Below are 20,915 nucleotides of genomic sequence, written 5' to 3'. Positions count from 1 at the left end.
AGGGATCTTGGCAGGTCTTCCAGTCCTTGTCCTACCTCTGAAGGACAACAGCCAAGACACTATAAAGTCTCTTCTGTGTTTAAAATCAGATCACAGATAGTCTACTAATTATATAAATTAGACATCAGGACAGGCAAGTGGTGCATCCAAGTATGTGAATAGGTATTCTGAATAGTCACTCTTAACTTGGCAAGTGTAGAATAGTCTTTAGGACATAATCAAAAGTGTAAAGCACAGTGGTCTTAGAGTTCTAGAGTTGTAAAAACATCGTCCGGCTGTGATGTTGTTTTAAGGAAATCCTTGTTTCTTGGCTGCCTGTATTTCCTTTGTGTTTATGGTTTTCAACACTGTAGGGCAGATGCATTCCCATAAGATTGTTGAGATGGAAAATATCCCTCCCATTGTTGTAAACAAAGTACAGCAAGTTACTGAAAATCAGGTTGGATCAGGAGAGATCGCTAGCTACCTGCCGCTTGGCCTGGAGAGTTCAGCAAAGCCAACTGGGCAGAGACTTCTAAAACAAACCTTCAAGTGTTTCTCTGTTCCCCACTTCCTTCACTAAACCCCATCACTTCGGCCTGGTCCCCAGCACATGTGTGGTAATTGCCAGGTTGGTGTAGAGACCAGGAGTGCTTCTGAAGCTCTCCAAGCCAGCCCCAGATTGCTGGGGACCAGGACAAAGCAATGGGGAATTCACTATTGTGCCTTTCCATTTTGAAGGAGGGCAGTTGCATTTCTGAATGCTCTCACCACATTCTCTCCTGGGCCAAAGCACATGCACAGTGGCAGGTCTATGTTAACTCTCCTACTTCTAAAGCCATGACTGATCCACATGCTTTCCAGATCCCAGGAAAAACAACCTGGTGGAGATCATCTTGGATGTCAACGTCAGTCAGCTAACTGAGAGGCTGAAGGGGATGTTCATCCGCCAGATTGGGGTCCTCCTGGGGGTGCTGGATTCCGACATCATTGTGCAAAAGATTCAGCCGTACACGGAGCAGAGGTAGCTGGGCAATGAATGGGGGGAGAAAAGGAAAGACCAGGGGGTCCCCTGGACTTCTTGACTGAGCTGAGAAATAGTGTGGGTAGGTAGAGAAGGGTGGGCTCTCTGACCAGGAACCACTCATGGTGTTCATTTTTTTTTTTTGGCGGTACACGGGCTCTCACTGTTGTGGCCTCTCCTGTTGCGGAGCACAGGCTCCGGACGCGCAGGCTCAGCGGCCATGGCTCACGGGCCCAGCCACTCCGCAGCATGTGGGATCTTCCCGGACCGGGGCACGAACCCGTGTCTCCTGCATCGGCAGGTGGACTCTCAACCACTGCGCCACCAGGGAAGCCCAGCGTTCATTTTTTTAATGAAGAAGAAATGTACTCTTCTAGTACAGGTAATGGGCTCTGTACTAGACACTGCAGCAGGGTGCAAGGTCAGAAGAGGCCTATGATGTTTGAAGACCATAGTCTAGTAGGGGAGGTAATCAAGTTAACATATAGCATCAGTACAGGGTGGATTTGACAGAATAAGTGCTATTGTGAGCAGATAGTGTAGGGGGTCCTCAGAGAAAGAGAACCAGGCATGGCTTTCTTGACCTAAGCAAAGCCATTTTTGGCCTAAGCCATTTTGTGATCTAAGCCTGGCCACAGTACTTGCCCTTGAACAGGTCTCGGTAATGAATGATCTTAAGGGGAAAAAAAGAAGTCAGGAACAGAGAGTTCCCTGGTGGCTTAGTGGTTAGGATTCCAGGCTTTCACTGCCTTGGCCTGGGTTCAATCCCTGGTCGGGGAACTGAGGTCCCACGAGCCGCATGGTGTGGCCAAAACAAAACAAAAAGGAATGCAGGAACAAATGACTCTTTTCAGGCAAGAGAAGTAACAATAGCAAAAATAGTAAATCAGTTGTAAAGACTCCCAGTTCTGTTTCAGTGGTAAAGGTAGCCTGAAGTACTTGACAACCAGATCAACTGGAACCTAAGGAATGATGATATCGACCTTTTCTGACCCTCATGACCCTCAGCTAAAGCTTGGACTCTGTTGACTTTTGTCCCAATTCTGTGCTGAATTCTCCTCTGCTCAAGCCCCTTCACGAATATGCACGTACCCTGAGCTTAAAGCTTCCGCAGTTTTGCTGCTCGCGGAGACACTGCTTTGAGAAAGATCCCAGTGTTCTCCTTACTTGCCACAAGTGATAAAAGTCTTCCTTCTCCTCATTCTTGACTTGGCTGTGTCTTTTGGCTCAACACCACGTAGAGAACCCAGTTTTCAGGTAACACAATCATGGAGACACAGGCAAGGGCGATTAATTCTTCCAGGAGGGTTGAGGTAGTCCAAAGATTTTCCAGAAGTAAAACTTGCCCTGATGAAGCATAGAAGGACTAGGAGGAAATTCAGAATAGGGGAACAGCATGAGCAATGGTCCTGTGGTATGAAAGTACGGAGTTTCCTCTGGAAGAAGTCCTTGGGTTCAGAGCATTTACCGGGCCCTAGGATATGGGGGACAATAAGGCTGGCTCTGTAGACTGAGAACAGTCATAAGCAAGCCAAGCAGTTTAGTGTTAATACTTTGGATAGGAGGACTCAAGTTAGTTGGTTTTATATGTGTGAATTTTTTGTTTTGTTTTGTTTTTGAAGCAAGGATATTAGATTTTTTTTTTTCCTTAGGGAGATAGGTAGTGTGGAGGCTAGACTAAAATAGGGAGAGATCAGGACATCCCTTGCAGTCCATTTGTTAAGACACCGCGCTTCCACTGCAGGGAGTGCAGGTTCAATCCCTGGTCTTGGGAACTAAGATCCCGCATGGCACACAGAGGGGAACTAAGATCCCACAGGCTGCACGGCTCGGCCAAAAAAAAAACAGTAGGGAGAGACCAAAGGCTGGGAGACCAATCAGGACGCTTTTGGACTAGTCTAGTAAAAAAGGTGATAACACCTGAATTGAGGTAGTGGTGGTGGAAATGGCAGAAGAGAAGAGGAAATTAAAAGAAATTCAGAGGTAAATCAGTAGGACTCGGTGACCTTTGGGGAATGAAGGTGAGTGAGCCATCAAGTATGAGGATTTTTGCTTGGATGCCTAGATAGATGGTGAATGCCATTAACTGAGATTAGGGATCCAGTTTCAAAGAAAAGATAATGAGTTCAGTTCTGACTGTTGAATTTGGCGTATCTTATGGGTTACATAGGGACAGGTAGTAGCACATATAGGCTGGAACTTGAGGTGGAAGGGAAGGCCTGAGATAGGGAGTCACTACATACAGGCAGGCTTTAAGGCCATGAGGATGGATGAGTCGCACTGGGAGAGTGTCAAGAGGGTTGAGGAGAGAGCTCTGGAGAACGTCAATATTTAAGGGGGAGGCAAGGAAAGAAGGGCCAGCAAAGGAAACTAAGAAACAGCTGTCAGAGAGATGCGAGGAAAACCAGGTGGGAGCTGTCTGCTGGAAGTTAAGGGACAAGCTGGCAGTAAGGGGCGCTGCCAAAGGATTCAGGTGCTATAGAGACAGGTGTGGTGAGCACGCAAAACAGGCTTTTGGGTTTCTAATTAGTAAGATCATCAGAACTATAGTGAGATCATTTTACTTAGATGCTGGGAGAAAATTTTGTTCATAGTTTGAGGATGCAGAAGTGGTAAGTATAATGCCTCTTTGAAGAGGCTGGTGTTGAAAACAGTATGGGAGACAAGCTCAGAAGAACACCTTTTAAAGATAGGAAATACTTGAACATTTTTATAGACTGAGGGGAAGGTGCAGAGGAAAGGTAGATGGTGGAGATTGGGGAGGCGGGTTATAAATGGAGGTAGGTCTGGGGCGCTGGCTGTGGGCAGAGCAGGAGACCACTTTCCCTGGAGGCAGGAGGAAAGGAGGGAAGATGTGCTATTATGGGTGAATTTAGAAGTAGAGAAGGATGAAATTTGAGAGTATTGGTACCAACGTCCTGTTTTTTCTCTGAAACTGGAGGCAAGGCCATCTGCTTTGAGAAGGTGAGAATGAGGTGGGCAGTCTGAGGAAAGTGGTAAAGGTTGAGAACAGCAGCTCCAGGAAAGGGTGCTGGCTTTGAGCAATATTGGAGTCTCAACCAAGGTTAGAGACATGAGGTGAGAGTAACGATTCCCAACTCCAGCTGCATAATAGTATCACCTGGAGCTTTTATGAACATATCATTACCCAAGCCTCACCCCCACATGATTATGATTATGATTATGATTCATTTGGTCTGGAGTGAGGTCTGGACACCTAAAATTTTAAAACTCCCCAGGTGAATCTAATATGCAGTCAGGGTTCAGTGGGTCAGAGACAGCATGATGATTAGGACTTTCTTTTTAACCTCTGCTCAGCAGCCTGGGAATAGGAAAAGGGAAGGTGGCTGCTGGGATCCATCAAGCTGGTGGGAATTGGCTGGGACAAAGCCCTGGAAGACACTAGCGAGAGTGCGGGTAAGAGCATTGCGGAAGGGTTTGCTTGCGTACTTGCCGTCACTGCCTCTGGGACACGAGGAAGAGAGACGCATCACAGTGACTCTGGGTTTCTGGCTTGGCCTAGATTGGCTTAGCTGAGGAATTCAGGAGGAGGATATGATTGCAGGGAGATAGTGTATTACAATGGGAAGGAGCATGGGCCTCACACCAGGCAGTCCTGGCTTCTGAGCCCTGCTCTGTTAGTGGCAGCTTTGCGACAGTGGGCAGATTATTGCACCTCTCCGAACCCGTTCTTCACTTATAAAAACGCTAGCACCCATGTTATAGGGGTGTTGAAGGTTACATAAGATAATGTTTGTGTAGTCTCTAACACGTAATGAGTTAGTGATTATTATAGGTTTATTTTGGAACATGTTGGATTTGAGATGCCTGTGGATGATCTGGTATAGATACTCTAGCAAGCATTCGCAGGTACAGATTTGGTCACTCAGGAGGGACATAGGGAGAGGAGACAAAGATTTGACGGTTATTTGTATATAGACAGAAATTGAAACTGTAAGCATGAATTAGGTAACTAGGAGAAAATATGAGAAATGACCACAGATTTCTTTAAATTAATTTTTATTGAAGTATAGTTGCTTTACAAGGTTGTGTTAGTTTCTGCTGTACAGCAAAGTGAAGCAGTTATACATATACATATATCCACTCTTTTTTGGATTTCCTTCCCATTGAGGTCACCACAGAACAGTAGAGTTCCCTGTGCTATATAGTAGGTTCTCATTAGTTATCTATTTTATGTATAGTAGTATATGTATGAGAAATGACCACAAATCTTTTATGGAAGAGGTTTGTTTCTTGATTCTGGAGTTTATAATACCCCATCGTTAGCCTCACTATGCAGCAAGCGTTGAAAAGGCTTTTAGGACAGGACTTCCCAAACTTTCATGTCAGGTCACCCAGAGAAAATGATGCTGTTTATATGGCACTTGGGGATAAATAGACAGTTATACTGGAAGCAGCTGGTCCAGGGCCTCTGGGATACCCAGGTCCCACCCAGCCACCCTGTGTGCTGTGGTGATCAATACCTGGGGCTCACCTATAAACCCAATGTGACCCACTGATTGGGAAAGTTCAGTTTGTGAGACTAACACGGAGTCACGAAGCAGGCTGCCAAAAATGGAGGCCAAGGCAGAGAGAACAGATTTTGTGCCACCCAGAAGTGAGTTCAGACATGGTCTACCTTGGCCAGAGTTGACGGTCAGAAAACAAACAGATTCTGGGCCTAGAATAACATAATCTTGCACTGGCCACACCATTGTGTGGGGTCTTTATTGTTGCTGTCATAGTAATGATCGTTTTGGCTATGTTTTGACCTACAGATAATGCTTTGATGCTGTCCAACAATTTATATTTTACAAAGCACTGTGGTTTGTCTCATAGATAACCCAGGCACAAACCCAACAGCACCACACACTTAGCTGTTAAAAGACTGGCAGGGCTTCCCTGGTGGCACAGTGGTTGAGGGTCTGCCTGCCGATGCGGGGGACGCGGGTTCGTGCCCCGGTCCGGGAGGATCCCCCATGCCGTGGAGTGGCTGCGCCCGTGAGCCATGGCTGCTGAGCCTGCGCGTCCGGAGCCGGTTGCTCCGCGGCGGGAGGGGCTGACAGCAGGGATGTACCCATAACCAAATCCCCATTTTTCTGGCCTCCAGTTAGCTTTTGGAATAGGTCTTCTTGTTAGTTGGGGCAGCTTAGGCCTTTTCTAAAAGCATAGGCTTTAGAGTCAGACATATCAGTTGGGATCTGGCTCTGCCATAATTAACTGTGTGACCTTGGGCAAGTTACTTAACCCCTCTGAGCCCCAGTGTTGTCCTCTGTAGAATGGAGATGATGCTGATAACCCCTTTCTCACGGGCTTCCTGTGAGTGAATGTGTATAACACTTAGCACAGGGTCTCGCACAAACAGAAGGTACTTAGCAAATGATAGCTGCTGCTATCGTGTTGACAGCTTCAGCTCGTTCATACTGTTCCATGTCTCTGCAGCACCAAGATGGTATTTTTTGTTCAAAATGAGCCTCCTCACCAGATCTTCAAAGGCCATGAGGTGGCAGTGATGCTCAAGAGTGAGCTGCGGAAGCAAAAGGCAGACTTTCTGATATTCAGAGCCCTGGAAATCAATACTGTCAGTGAGTAATTCTGGGAAGTTGGGAATGAGAGTCCACCCAGTGTCCACAGCTCACCTGTCAGTCCCTGCTGTCCTTGGGCTTCATTTCCTCTTCTCTGGGAACAAGGAGATAATCACTTTCCTCAACTACCATTTTTTCTTGAAAGAGTCTCCACTCATTGCAGAGCTTCTTAACCTTCCATGGGCCCCTGAGATAGCATTCAGAGGGGCTGTGAGTTTGAATGGGAAAAAAATTACATCTTTATTTTCACAAACCTCTAACTGAAATTTATTGTTTTCCTCAATCATGAAGGTAGGCAAGAAACTACAGTTAGTATTAACAGAACATGTGACTTTAAGGCAATAGAAATCTCAGATAATTTTGTATCATACTACATAATGAAATAGCATTTTTACTCATCACCACTTCAAAATTATGACAGTTGTTAGACACACTTCTAGATCTTGTTACTTAATAATTTAATAAAGACGCACATATTATTTTAAAGTTCTGTATTCTTAAATACTTCAAAAACATGTATAGTATAATTGCCTTCCTTTGTAATACTATGTTTTATTTCGGCAGTTATTCAGAGAAGGGGGTCTGTGGGACATGAAAGATTAAGAACTGCTGATATGGAGAAACAGCAAGTAAAAACAGTCTGGAGCCTTTCTAACTGCTCCAGTTTTATCCATGATGATAATAATGGACACTGTGTCCAGCTATAAAGGTTCTTGGGGCAGGTCTCCAGGAAATGTGGTCACAGGCCATTGAGCAGGGGAACCCTTCGTATCTTCATGGGCACTGGAATTTGGTCAACCCCCGGCTCTGACGCCCCTTGACTTTTTTCCCTTTCCTGCTACTTTCAGCATGCCAGTTGAACTGTTCTGACCATGGCCACTGTGATTCATTCACCAAACGCTGTATCTGTGACCCTTTTTGGATGGAGAATTTCATCAAGGTGCAGCTGAGGGATGGAGATAGCAACTGTGGTGAGTTTTCTGCTTGGAACTGTGCCAGCTGGTTTGGCGTTGAGTGTGGCTCTGAGTTGAGTGGGTGGGTGTTGGTGTTTCCAAGGCAGATGAGCAACGAGGAGAAGAACTTTGTGTATTTTCTGTTTGCAGAGGACGTTTACTTCCTTCCTCCACACTTGCTCAAGGTTAGAGGAAAGCTCTGAAGCAGTTTTTTGTTTTTGGTTTTGTTTTTGTTTGGCCTCCCAGCACAGCTTGCGGGATCTTAGTTGCTTAGTTCCCCGACCATGGATTGAACCTGGGCCCTGGCAGTGAAAGCGCCGAGTCCTAACCACTGGACTGCCAGGGAACTCCCCTGAAGCAGTTGTTTAAGAAGAAACAAGCTTAAATCAGACCAACTACAAAATGCAGCCTAAATCAGACGAGCCGCAAGGCCTCCTGTCTTTTTGGAGTGCCTGTGTACTCTGGCCCCAGGGAAGCCCGTAGGTTTCCATTCCCCCCTTTCCCTCTGTTAAAGCTCCTTACAGCCTGCCCCACTTCCCCAGGATCTCAGAGCACCAGCTTGAAAACAGGGGCAATTCATAAGGTTTAAAGTTTCAGCTGCCTTTAACTCCAAGGTCTCACCTTCCCTGGGCAGCCCGAGGGGCCTTCTTGTTTACAGAGCGAAGCCATCTCCTACCCAAGGTGGGCAGCCCAGACCTCCCTTCTAGCCTCTTTTTTCACTGCCCTTAATATTTTGTTTCTCTTGGCAGAGTGGAGCGTGTTATATGTTATCATTACTTCCTTTGTCATTGTTGTTGCCTTGGGAATCCTCTCCTGGACTGTAATCTGTTGTTGTAAGAGGTAAGATGGACTTTCCCTGGAAATTTGTTCGTGCTTCTAATTACATATTTATTCATTAGAGAGGTATCTGGCACCTTCTGTATTGAGGGTGCTGAGTCCTGGGTTTCTTCCCTTCCCATCGCTGTTACATGCCATGGCCCACCCACGGCATGCACAGAAAAGTTCTCCTTACCTCTGACACTCCTGAGGGCAGAAGCACACTCCTGTAGGCTGAGTGGCTGTCACTGCAGTGATTTGCCACCTGGAAAACGTGGCTGTGGCTGGAGTGGGAGTGGGAGGGCCTGGGGTGTGGACCTGGCTCTTATCTCTAGGGTGTGTGGCCTTTAATACTCCACACCTCAGCCTCACCACCTTAGCACATGGGTTCTTTTTTTTTTAAATTGGGGTATAGTTGCTTTACATTGTTGTGTTAGTTTCTGCTGTACAGCAAAGTGAATCAACTTTATGAATACATATACCCCCTCTTTTCTGGATTTCCTTCCTGTTTAGGTCACCACAGAGCATTAAGTAAAGTTCCCTGTGCTGTACAGCAGGTTCTCATTAGTTATCTATTTTATACATATTAGTGTATATATGTCGATCCCAATCTCCCAATTCATCCCACCACTCCTTTCCCCCCTTGGTGTCCATATGTTTGTTCTCTACGTCTGTGTCTCTGTTTCTGCCTTGCAAACAGGTTCATCTGTACCATTTTTCTAAATTCCACATATGTGCATTAATATACGATATTTGTTTTTCTCTTTCTGACTTACCTCACTCTGTATGACAGTCTCTAGGTCCATCCACATCTCTACAAATGACCCAGTTTGGTTCCTTTTTATGGCTGAGTAATATTCCATTGTATATATGTACCACATCTTCTTTATCCATTCATCTGTCGTTGGACATTTAGGTTGCTTCCATGACCTGGCTATTGTAAATAGAGCTGCAATGAACACTGGAATGCCTGTGTCTTTTTGAATTATGGTTTTCTCAGGGTATATGCCTAGTAGTGGGATTGCTGGGTTGTGTGGTAATTCTATTTTTAGTTTTTTAAGGAACCTCCATACTGTTTTCCATAGTGGCTGTATCAATTTACATTCCCACCAACAGTGCAAGAGGGATCCCTTTCTCCACACCCTCTCCAGAATTTGTTGTTTGTAGATTTTCTGATGATGCCCATTCTGACTGGTGTGAGGTGATACCTCATTGTAGTTTTGATTTGCATTTCTCTAATGACTAGTGATGTTGAGCATCTTTTCATGTGCTTCTTGGCCATCTCTATGTCTTCTTTGGAGAAATGTCTATTTAGGTCTTCTGCCCATTTTTTTGATTGGGTTTTTTTTTTTTTTTTTTTTTTGATATTGAGCTGCATGAGCCGTTTGTGTATTTTGGAGATTAATCCTTTGTCCGTTGCTCCATTTGCAAATATTTTCTCCCATTCTGAGGGTTGTCTTTTTGTCTTGTTTATGGTTTCCTTTGCTGTGCAAAAGCTTTTAAGTTTCATTAGGTCCCATCTGTTTATTTTTGTTTTCATTTTCATTACTTTGGGAGGTGGGTCAAAAAAGATCTTGCTGTGATTTATGTCCAAGAGTGTTCTTCCTATGTTTTTCTCTAAGAGTTTTGTAGTGTCTGGTCTTACATTTAGGTGTTTAATCCATTTTGAGTTTATTTTTGTGTATGGTGTTAGGGAGTGTTCTGATTTCATTCTTTTACATGTAGCTGTGGCACATGGGTTCTTAATTTGTTTGCCTTCTTTCAGTTTGGGATTCTCATGTGTATATGTTTTTATGTAATTGTAGACTTAGGTTAGTCATGATTAAGTCTTTCAGGTTTTTTCATTTAGTCTTCCTATCTAGTCTTATAATATTTAATGGTAACATTTATTGTGTTTTTAATTATTAATAATAAGTATCATTTCTATGTTTACTGTGTACCAAGCGAAAATGTATAAAATGTGTATAACATTTTATACATTTTATAGGTAATATCTTTTTTAATATGCATAACAACCTTTTCTCAGGAAAATGACATTTTCCATGGACACACAGTTAATAAGTGGCAGAACTGAGATTCAACCTGCAATATAATCTCACAATAAAACTTAGAAAATTAAAAGAATTTTTTAAAATTCCCACCAGCCTAAGACAACCACCATTAACAAGGTTTTGCTGGTTTAATGCTTTCCTCCACCCTATACCCTTCCAGCATAGGAGCGTCATTTTATTTACATTTTTAACCCATCTATCCTTCCTTCATTGCCACTGTGGAGTGGTGAGTCCATGCTAAAATGATAATGTTTCCTTTACCTTTTCCCAAATCGGTGAGGACTATTTGAATAACAAATCCCAGTTGCTGCCTTTCCCAGCTGAGGAACAAGGAAAAGCATCCCTTCCTTTAAGCAGCGTCCCCCAAGGCAGGGCTCTGTCTGCAGTCTGGCTGCCGCCCTGTGGTGGGCTACCTGTGCCTCACACAGAACCTCTTCCTGAGCGGGGGATTGTGTTTTTCAGACAAAAAGGAAAACCTAAGAGGAAAAGCAAGTACAGGATCCTGGATGCCACGGATCAGGAAAGCCTGGAACTGAAGCCAACGTCCCGAGCAGGTAGTGGCCCCGGGAACTGGGAACCGGGGGTGTCTAGGTTGGTGCGCTCTCCCTGAAGAGCCACCACCATCACAGTCCCTCCTAAGTGTGTTTTTGTTGGCGGCTCTTTGTTCTGGAAAAGCATCTTGTCCCATCCCTGATGAGGGCTCAGGGTCGGCTTTGCCTACTGGACAAGCTCGGACCCCAGGGCTCACTTCTTAGTGGTCCTTTGACTGTGCCGAGGGGCTCAGCCCCTTGCTTTCCTTTGCCTGCTCGTTCCCCTCAGGGTTCCTGCCTGGAGTTCAGCTTTTCAAGCTGTCCCTGTAGTCAGGCTCAGGGACCTTGGTCTCTTATTCCTCATCAGTCTGTCCTTTCTGGGCAGACAAGGTGAGGCCACGAAGAGATCAAAGCCAGCGTCTGCCAGCTGGCCTCCTTGCCGCCAGCCATCCTCTCCCATCTTCCTCTCTCCAGTATTTGTCAGGTAGATCCACAGGCTCCCTCATTGTCTTAGAGCAGGTGGAGGGCAGCTCCCCTGCTGGCTCCAGGTGCACTGCGCTCATCTGTCAGAGAATTTCCAGCTGCACAAGCATTAAGACGGCTTTCAGTGATGGGGCTCGGAGGGCCAGGGTGGGTAGCAGGCCCTCCGTCCTTGTCTGGACTAGGTCATTGGTGAGGTTCCCATTCATCATGGACGCCACAGGATAGGCCTCATCTCTTTAGGGGAGCTGGACTCTATATAGAGCTATTCCTAAACACTCTGCTAGTAGAACTATTTTTATACAAAGTATTTATTAAACATCTCTCATGCTTAAAGCTTCGTATTAGGAGAGGCTGTAAGGGGACTATAGAGAGTTCTAAACCGTAGGCTCTGCCGTCAGAATTTCACTGTAGTGAGGGAGAAGACATATGAGAAGAGAATAAATGCTCATAGGCAGCCTGGGCTCTGTCAGCACCCAGGCAGCTTGGTTAGGGAACGCTGTGGGGCAGTGCCTGGAGGCTGGGGCCTAGCGAACCACAGAAGCGCAGCCAGAGCGCACACAGGATACTGAGGATGAGGCCTCGAGGGGAGAACGTTGTACAGCACCGTCCACAGGGTAGCCAAGGTTGTGTTTATGTTGCTCTGGCAAGGCTTTTCCCCTCCTTGAAGTCATTCGCGACTTACTTTTGGTCTGGTAGACATGGCCCTGGTGAGCTTACGTCACTGTGCTTTTCTGAGATCCTCCTCCTTGCTGGTATCTCTCTTTTCTAAACCAATTTTGTTGGTTCATATTTCTGTCCAGAAAGCACTTTCTCGTCCTTCCCTTAACCTGCCAATTAAAGTCGTGCTTATCTTTCTCCCACATGTCTGTTTTGGCATTTCTCTCACTGTATTATATCCGTTATGTTATTGATTGTCCGCTTACTAGGTAGGGACTGTACCTTATTCATCTGTAAATATGGATTAATACCACTGTGTACCAGGCCCTGTGCCAGATACTGGTTATATTACAGTGAACTAAACAGAAAGACGTTGCTCTCGTGTAGTTTATGTCGGGCCGACATTAAACAAACAAGTTCCCAAATATACAAAATGTGATAATGGAAGTCTTTATAAAGAATAACACTTAAGCTGAGACCCAAGGGATGACGAGAAGGAGAGTAAGGCATGTGAAGACTCTGGGAAATAGGACTGCAGGCAAAGCTGGTGATGGCCCAGCTGCTGGAATGAGCAGAGGGGATTTGAAGAAGACATGGTGAGCATTGGGTGAGGGGCACAAGGCTGGACAGGTGAGCAGGGACCTTGCTGTGGGTTCCTTCTAAGAGCAATGGGGAGCCATGGGTAGTTTTTTCAGGAGGTGCATGGTGCAGTTAGATTTATATTTTAAAAAGACAACTGTGGCTGCTATGTGAAGGAACTGGAGAGGCAAAAGTGGGTGAGAGGAGATTAGATAGAATGCCCTTATGGTGGAGAGATGATGAGATGGAGAGAGGCAGACGGGTTCCACATCCATCTGGGGGCAAGGCTTGCTGAGTTCATGCTACGTTTTCCAAGGGGGGTGAGAGAGAAGGAGAAGTAAAGGGTGGCGCCCGAGCATCTTCTCTGAGCGTCTGTGGATTGGGTGCTTTTATTACCCTAGATGCAAACGACTGCAGAGCAGCGCTGGAGAGGATCGTTTGGTTTAGAACAGTTATGAGTGGGGTTGAGGAAATGAGGCTGGAGGGTGAAATTATGGGGAGTTTTGAACATCAGCCTAAGGAGTTAAGCATTTGTTCTGATGGTGATGAGAAGTGACATCTTGAGAATGCTGGCATGGTAAAATTAGTCTAGTGACAACATTTCATTCATTGACGAGATTACAGGTGGAGGCCAGCAAGGAGATTCTGTGACGGTCCGAGGAGGGATGATGATGGCTCAGACAGCTTGGTGTCAGTGGGATGGAGGGACAGGAAAGGTCCAGGCTGCCTTCTGACATGAGAGACAAGAGACTGATAGCCCTGACGACAGAATTAGGACAGTCGGTGCAGTTCGGGTAAGAGGAGACGAATTAAATTGAACTCAGCAGAACAGGACTGGATAGGAATCTTCTGTATGCTGGTGACGGTCGGCTCCGCAAAAGTAGATCACATCCCTTCTGGGGAGAGTGTCGAGGGACAAAAGAAGAGTCCAGGGCTAAGGAGCTGAGGTGAGGGAGGAGGGGTGTCACCAGGGAGCAGTCAGCGTGCTTGCTGCTGCGGAAGAAAAGGGTAAGAATTGGTGATGACGGCAGTCACGACACTGGAGAAGTTTCTGGTCACCTAACAAAATGGAGTAGATGGTGAGTGATAGATGGCAGAAGTCAAAGTGCAGTTTATTTAGGAAGTATGTAGGTGGTGAGAAAATGGAGGCCCTAAATACTTAAAAGTCCTTTTTACTGTCGCTCAGAAGCTGAGCGACAGTAAGTGGAGATTCAGGACAGGGTGGAGGGGGTTCAGGAGCACGTTTGCAGGCAGAGACGCAGAAGACAGAGGGGAGGGTCCTGGGCAGGGAGGAGGGAGGAGTGGGTAAAGGGCTTAAGATGCCTCTTCTGAGGCAGGCGGGTGGGTGACGGCAGGATGGGAAGGCAGACTTGTGGGGAAAGGGAGGGAGCGGGGAGGGCTGCAGGTGGCCAGCTGCTCCCAGGTAACCAAGATGAGACTAGATGAGGGTTGGCAGGCCCTTCTGTGCACAGTGTCCACGTGAGGAGGCGGTGAGAGTCGCCTTGTATCTGGTGTGGGTCTGACCAGGCCAGAAGTCCCGGCTCTTGTTCTGGGCTCTGCAGTGGATTCGTGGGTGCAACCCAGAGCGGAGTCACCAGTAGGATGAGGAGAATGGGATTCAGGACCAAACTGTACAAGGTGTGGAACTGAAGTTCAGCCGGAAGAAGAGTGAGTTTAGTGGAGCGTGACGTGTGCGGAAGTGAGCCGAGGTGGATGCCGCCGGGAGGAGGGGGACTTGGACGTGGCGTGCGCCCACCCGAGTGAGCTCGGAGCCGCTGGCACCGAAGGCCAGCAGGCGGAGTGGGACACGTGCCCACCCTCAGGAGACGTGGTTTACATTCAGCAGTTGTGGGTTTTGCTTTGGTTTGGTTTTGCTGTTCTGTTGACTTTTTTTCAAGACTTTCTATTGAAGTCTATTAGATTGAACCATATAAGATTACTGATAATTGACTTTTGACCTATAAAAATAGCAGTTTTCTGTGATTCAGTCTAATGTGTACAGAAAATCATAAGCACATTTCATAAGTGAATGTACCCATGTAATCGGCCCCCCAGAAGCGCCCCCTTTGTGCTTCTTCCCAGTCACTGCCTGCCTCCCCCCAATTTACTTCTAATATCTTGGAGTAGTTTATATAAATGGAATCATTGGGCTTGGCGCCTGTCCCTCAACATTACATTTAGGACATCCATCCGTGTTGTTAGGTAGAGCAGTCGTTCGTCCGTTCCCATTGCCGTGTAATTTCCCTCGTAGGAATATATTTATTTGTCAGGTATACTGTTGATGGGCAGCTGAGCTCTTTCCATTTGGGGCTGTGATGGGGAGTGCTGCTGTAAACGTTCTTGCCCATGTCCTTTGGCGGACACGTGTATGGATTTCTGTTAGGTGTAGACCTAGGAACGGGATTGCTGAGTCAGAGGAGATGTACGTGTTCAGCACCCACTGATATAACCAGCTTCCTAGCTTGTATTGCTTAGTGGATGAATCCCACTCAGTTCTTCAAGCAGAGCGGGAGCTAGAGGTAGGAGGGCCCGGGTGAGTGCTGTGTACTTTGGAGCCAGCAACACGTCCCCCCTTAAGCTCCTGTCCTCCACACCTATGGCCCAGAAGGGCTTTAGGGAACAAGGGAAACTTCAAGTGCTTGGATGCTGGAGGAGAAAGCCCTCAAAGGGTATTTCATCTATAGGGGCAAAACAGAGGTTTTGAGAACGTTCACGCTCCCCTGGTCTTGACGCTTCTTATGTTGCCACTGTCCCCTACCACATTGGAAAAGCCTGGGAAGCTGGTGTTCTTCTCTGGCCCTGCTGCTCTGCAGTCCTGAGAATCAGTGGGAGTTGTGGCTGTCCACAGTCATGTCCCAGAACCATGCCCCTGAGATGGACAAGCTGGGCCCCAGAGCACACTGCGCAGATGACCAGCACACGGGCAAGGTCTGTGGGGCTGTGGTTCCCGAGTGACAGGTGCAGTCAGAGTCTAGATGCCCTCATCGTTCACAGCCTGAAGTCATGTCTGGCCAGGAAAGGGCAGAATGCCTGAGAGTCATCCCAGGACCTTCTTTCAGTGTTTATTGGGGACCTGGATGGGACCAGGGGGAGGGAGAGTGATTGTTGGAGGATGAGGGTTCAAACACAGCTCACCTGACTGGTCACCTTTTTTTTTTTTAACTAATTTATTTATTATTTATTTATTTCGGGCTGTGTTGTGTCTTCGTTGCTGCATGCAGGCTTTTCTCTGGTTGCAGTGAGCGAGGGCTACTCTTCGTTGCGGAGCACAGGCTCTGGACGCGCAGGCTCAGTGGCCATGGCTCACGGGCCCAGCCGCTCCGTGGCATGTGGAATCTTCCCGGACCGGGGCACGAACCCCTGTCCCCTGCATCGGCAGGCGGACTCCCAACCACTGCGCCACGAGGGAAGCCCCAAGCTGGATTCTTGATGTTGGCAATTCCCACTTCTAGTTCTGCTGTCTCAGCCTACCTTTTGCTTACTCTGGAGTAGTATTTGTACCAGCCAGCGGGCAGCCATCTTGCTGTTGGATGGGATCTGCCCTAAAACTATTACCAGACCTCGTGGTATGGTCTGGCCTCTGCAGCCATAAGGATGAATAGTGAAGGAAACTACAGTGACTTATAGAATCTCAGGCATCTTGGGACTTCCCTGGTGGCACAGTGGGTAAGAATCCGCCTGCCAATGCAGGGGACACGGGTTCGAGCCCTGGTCCGGGAAGATTCCACATCCAAGTTCCATGGAGCAACTAAGCCAGTGTGCCACAACTACTGAGCCTGTGAGCCACAGCTACTGAAGCCTGCGCGCCTAGAGCCCGTGCTCCACAACAAGAGAAGCCACCGCAATAAGAGGCCCGCGCACCGCAACGAAGAGTAGCCCCCTCTCACCACAACTAGAGGAAGCCCGTACACTGCAACGAAGACCCAGCACAGCCAAAAATAAATATAAAAAAATAAATAAATTTATTAAAAAGAAAAAAATCTCAGGCATCTTTTCTGACCTCAGGTGCTTCTTATGGGTCCTCGTTTGTGTGTTCTGACCAGCTGACGGCTTGGGACAGTCCCCGCTTCAGTCAGGCTCTGCAGCAGAGACCTCTCCAGGCCACATGCCTGCTCTCCCACCCCTTGTACCCTCTCAGCGAAGCCAGGGTAAACGTCTGCGTAGAATGAAATTGTGTCCTCACTCAGTGTCAGCACCTCTGGCAGGCACTTTACATCCATACTGAGCCAGGGTACAGTGACAAAACTCATTCTCTAGAGCCTAAGTTCTTGTTCCTTGTATTTCCTGCCCCCCACAGAACTCCACCCTCTGCATAAAGGGAGATAAAACATTCTACATTTAAGAGAGAGAGAAAAGAGAATGTCGTTGGGTGGCACTAACCAAAGCTAATAGATGCTGAAAATAAAGAATCCGCATTGGAACCTGATCGGTCGCTCTCTGAGGCTTCCCTGATGGACTGTCCCGTCTAGCCAGGGCTGGGAGGACTTGGGAAGCCTCCTTTTCAGGAGAGGGACCATGACTGGCCCTGTCCCTCTGCTTCTGTTCAGGCTGGGAGGAGGGTGCAGGGTGTGGCTCAAGGAAGAGAAGATTTGTGCTTCTGACGCTGGGTCCCTTGACTCCCTTGCAGGCGTCAGACACAAAGGCCCGGTGCTGAGCAGCAGCCTGATGCACTCGGAGTCGGAGCTGGACAGTGACGACGCCATCTTCGCATGGCCAGACCGAGAGAAGGGCAAACTCCTGCATGGTCAGAACGGCTCTGTGCCCAACGGGCAGACCCCGCTTAAGGCCAGGAGCCCACGGGAGGAGATCTTGTAGCCGCCTGGTCTGTCTCCTCAGGTTAGGGGTTGGCAGTGCTAGGGTGCAGGGCATTGCCAGGCTGGTTCTCATACCTCCCATGTCTGAGGGCAGCTGTTCTCCCAGCGTCTGCTGGTCACTCCACCCTAATACCCTCAACTAGAGCTGCTGGTACTTGAATCCAGAGACCTTCTCCGGGAACCCCTGAATGAAGCTGTGAATGAAGAGGTTTCCTCTTTAAACCTGTCTGGTAGGGCCTCCTCACCTCAGGGCCTCCTTTTCTGGAACCCCTCCTCTGCTCCGAGGATGGACACTGGCAGCTCCTGGCCTCCTCTCCAGCTCTTTGCTGGCAGGGTTGCTGCTTCCGGGGCATCTGCACAGCGAGGCCTGGCTGTGTCCTCCACCCCTGGGTACAGAAACAAGCACCGCCAGCCCCCTGGCTCCAAAAGCCTGCCTGCAGGCACATTCTTTGTTCTCGGCTTTGGGGCGGAGCGCCCTCTTGCTAGGCCCAGAGGAAGTGGTGCCCCTCCTCACCGCTGCTGCTGGGCTAGGGGAGGGCTGGCTGTTTCAGGAACGCAGAGGGGCCCCTCTGGCTGCTGGACTGTTGTGTCAGAGTAGCCAGGCCGGAAACAGACTGCCACCCTCTTCCTCCTGACCACCCTGGCTGCTTCAGGGATCAGGCCACCACTCCCTGTGCCCAGAGGAGAGAGCCACAAACAGACTGGAATGTTATGGCATGAGAATGCACGTGTGTGACTGCCCCACAGCGGTCTCCTCTGTGTCCGTCTGTCCGAGTGTCTTCTCTCTGTGTCCCTTGCGTGTGTGTGTGTGTGTGTGTGTGTGTGTGTGTGTGTGTGTGTGTGTGTTAGAGTGAGTGTGTGTGCATCAGCTCCTCCTAGGGCTCTTGGCTACTCATAAGGCAACCTTGACCTGGAAAGACTTTCAGCTTCATGGAACAGAGACTTCCTGAATCCCTCCGGCCCTGTCACTGGTTCCTCAGCCATGGTTTCTGGGTGTTGAGGAATGGGAGCTTTGGGGGAGCGGCTTTTTAAAAAGAAACTTACAGTTTATACTACTACACTACAGTCTGTCGTGAGATGATTAAACATGCTATTTAATTGTACATGTGCCTGCTGGGTGTGCCGCTTTGTGCTCCATTGCTGGCCTCTACCACGGGTCCAGGCACCTGTATGTCCCTGTGACATGATGGCCTCCGGCAGGGAGGTCATGGGCCTGGCATCAGCATGTGTGGTGCTGGGACCCTGCCTCAGTGGCTGCTGATGGAGGAGTCACCGCCCTGGCCCCTGCTGGCCAGCTGCTCCTTGTGGCTTTTAGGGAGGGGAGTTTTCTGTCCTTCCTTCGACCTTCTGTGAACACAAAATTGATGCATACACACACAAACACCACCACCCCCTCTCACCCCTACCCTTACCCCGTGGACAAGCTGGGGATACAGCGTGTCCCAGTGCCCAGGTTGGCCTTTATGGGCCCTGCCCTTCTCTTTGGGGTCTCCAAAGCAGTAGGGCTTGGCCCGGGCCCCCAGAACACTGTGCAGTGTTGGAGGGACAGCCTGCTGAGCTTGTGGGATACAAGGAGGGCTGCTGTTCGGTCTTGGACTCCCAGGAAAGGGAGGGGAGAGAAGGACTGTGGAACTCATTCTTTCCCCAAGGCCCTGTGCACAAAAAGCAGCTGAGGGTGGGTGGTATTGGTTCTGTTTTTACAGGAACAGAAACGAGGCATACGAGAAGTAACTCGGTCCACACACCGTAAATGACGGAATTAGAACTCGGGCCCAGCAGAGCCTGTGCGTGGTCTGGATCAAAACCACCTTTAAAAATGGGTTGCTGGGCCCCACCTCTGTGTTTCTGATTGAGTAGGACTGTGACGAAACACGAGAATTTGCCTTTCTGATAAGTTCCCAGAGATGCTCTTCTGCTGGTCTGGGGACCACACTCTGAGAACCGCTGGTCTAGAAGTGCACATTCAGTGTGTCATGAATAGGAGGCAGCAGCTGACCCGTCCCGAGCGAGGGTGCAGGAAGCTCAGAGGAGTGGGAGCTTGAATCTGCCCGGGGCGCGCTGTGGGCCAGGGCCGCGTGTGTTCTCGGGTGTGCAGGCCAGGCTGCCCCAGAGCAGCTGGTGGGCAGGCGATCGGGACTTAGTGAGGTTGGTGTATTGGAAGAACTTTGAAGGATCTATGAAGGAGCTACAGGACTTGATAACTTACTGGCTTTGTAGGTTTCTTCTGTGTTCTTTGGGCCTCGTTCCTATATCTTATCTCAGCCACAGCTCATTGAAGGATATATTTTTATCTCAGTCTCAGATGAATAAAAGAATTTTTCATCCCCTACTCCTCCCACCAAAAAAGGGACAAAACCCAGAAACCAGTGCTGCTTTCCTGGCTTGGGGTCTTGCATCGAGAAGACTGCCGTGTCCCTATTCTTGCCTGACTCATGAAAGAGCCAGAAATCCTTGGGCTTGCTTAGGGAGAGCTAGGCTACTTCCATATATCCCTGTCACCCCAAAGGAACCCTTCTGAAATAATCCTGAATTTCAGGAGCCTGGGAGCCCCTGCCTTGACCAAACCTAGCTAAACACTCCTCCACCCTCAAAGGCCTCCATCTTTCATTTTCTAGAATGGCCAGAGGGAAGGCCAGTAGAGGGCATCCTCGCATTTCTTGAAGCCCACAGGTGCTATGTGTGGAGAGGAGACTTAGTCACCAGGAAGCAACGCTCAAAGAAAACCCCTCGGGCTGGAAGGCTGCAGCACGGCCTTCCTTCTGTGGGAGCAAAGGTGGGGGAGGCTCTGAATCTTGTTCTTCCAGCTTCCCTTTGGCCTATCTGATCAGTGAAGGGAGCCAGCACAGGTGGCCACACACACTGAGAGTTGTTCTCTGAGAACAAACAGGTATGGAAAGAAGGTGCGTGCAGTCAGGAGCCGTGAGCCCCTGGGAAGGAGGGTTTGAGGAGCATGGATCAGGCCCTTGACTCCTTTGTGGAATTTGTGTTGAGGTTTAAAGGCCCCTATTTAGTCTCTGGTCAAACCCAGGCCACCGGGCTTCCCTGGTGGCGCAGTCGTTGAGAATCCGCCTGCCAATGCAGGGGACACGGGTTCGAGCCCTGGTCCGGGAAGATCCCACGTGCCGCGGAGCAACTAAGCCCGTGAGCCACAACTACTGAGCCTGCGCACCTAGAGCCTGTGGTCCGCAACAATGAGAAGCCACTGCAATGAGAAGCCCGCGCACCACAACGAAGAGTAGCCCCCGCTCGCCACAACTAGAGAAAGCCCGCACGCAGCAACGAAGAGCCAACGCAGCCAAAATAAATAAATTTTAAAAAATGTTTAAAAACCCAAAAAACCCAGGCCACCATTATGACCCCTTTCACCTATGTAACCCTCCAGTTTGTGGTTGGTGCTGGTGGTGCCTACTTAATATCCAGGATTTCCAGTGCCAGGGCTGGGGC

The 20,915-nt window shown here is 48.5% G+C and overlaps 1 protein-coding gene across 1 annotated transcript in view; it reads left to right on the top strand.

The window, feature by feature from the left end:
• KIAA0319L (KIAA0319 like) overlaps nucleotides 1-18,556 on the top strand; it is a 107,002-nt gene extending 88,446 nt beyond the window's left edge. The window contains exons 16-21 of the mRNA XM_060019139.1: nucleotides 844-1,003; nucleotides 6,446-6,588; nucleotides 7,437-7,559; nucleotides 8,291-8,381; nucleotides 10,871-10,962; nucleotides 17,285-18,556. Coding sequence (XP_059875122.1) covers nucleotides 844-1,003; nucleotides 6,446-6,588; nucleotides 7,437-7,559; nucleotides 8,291-8,381; nucleotides 10,871-10,962; nucleotides 17,285-17,472 — 797 coding nt within the window. The 3' untranslated portion in view covers nucleotides 17,473-18,556. The remainder of the gene's footprint in view (nucleotides 1-843; nucleotides 1,004-6,445; nucleotides 6,589-7,436; nucleotides 7,560-8,290; nucleotides 8,382-10,870; nucleotides 10,963-17,284) is intronic.
• The last annotated feature ends 2,359 nt before the right edge of the window (nucleotides 18,557-20,915 follow it).

This window comes from Delphinus delphis, chromosome 1 (genome assembly GCF_949987515.2).
Source record: "Delphinus delphis chromosome 1, mDelDel1.2, whole genome shotgun sequence".
Taxonomy (NCBI): Eukaryota; Metazoa; Chordata; class Mammalia; order Artiodactyla; family Delphinidae; genus Delphinus; species Delphinus delphis.
This window is presented reverse-complemented; position numbering and strand designations above follow the sequence as displayed.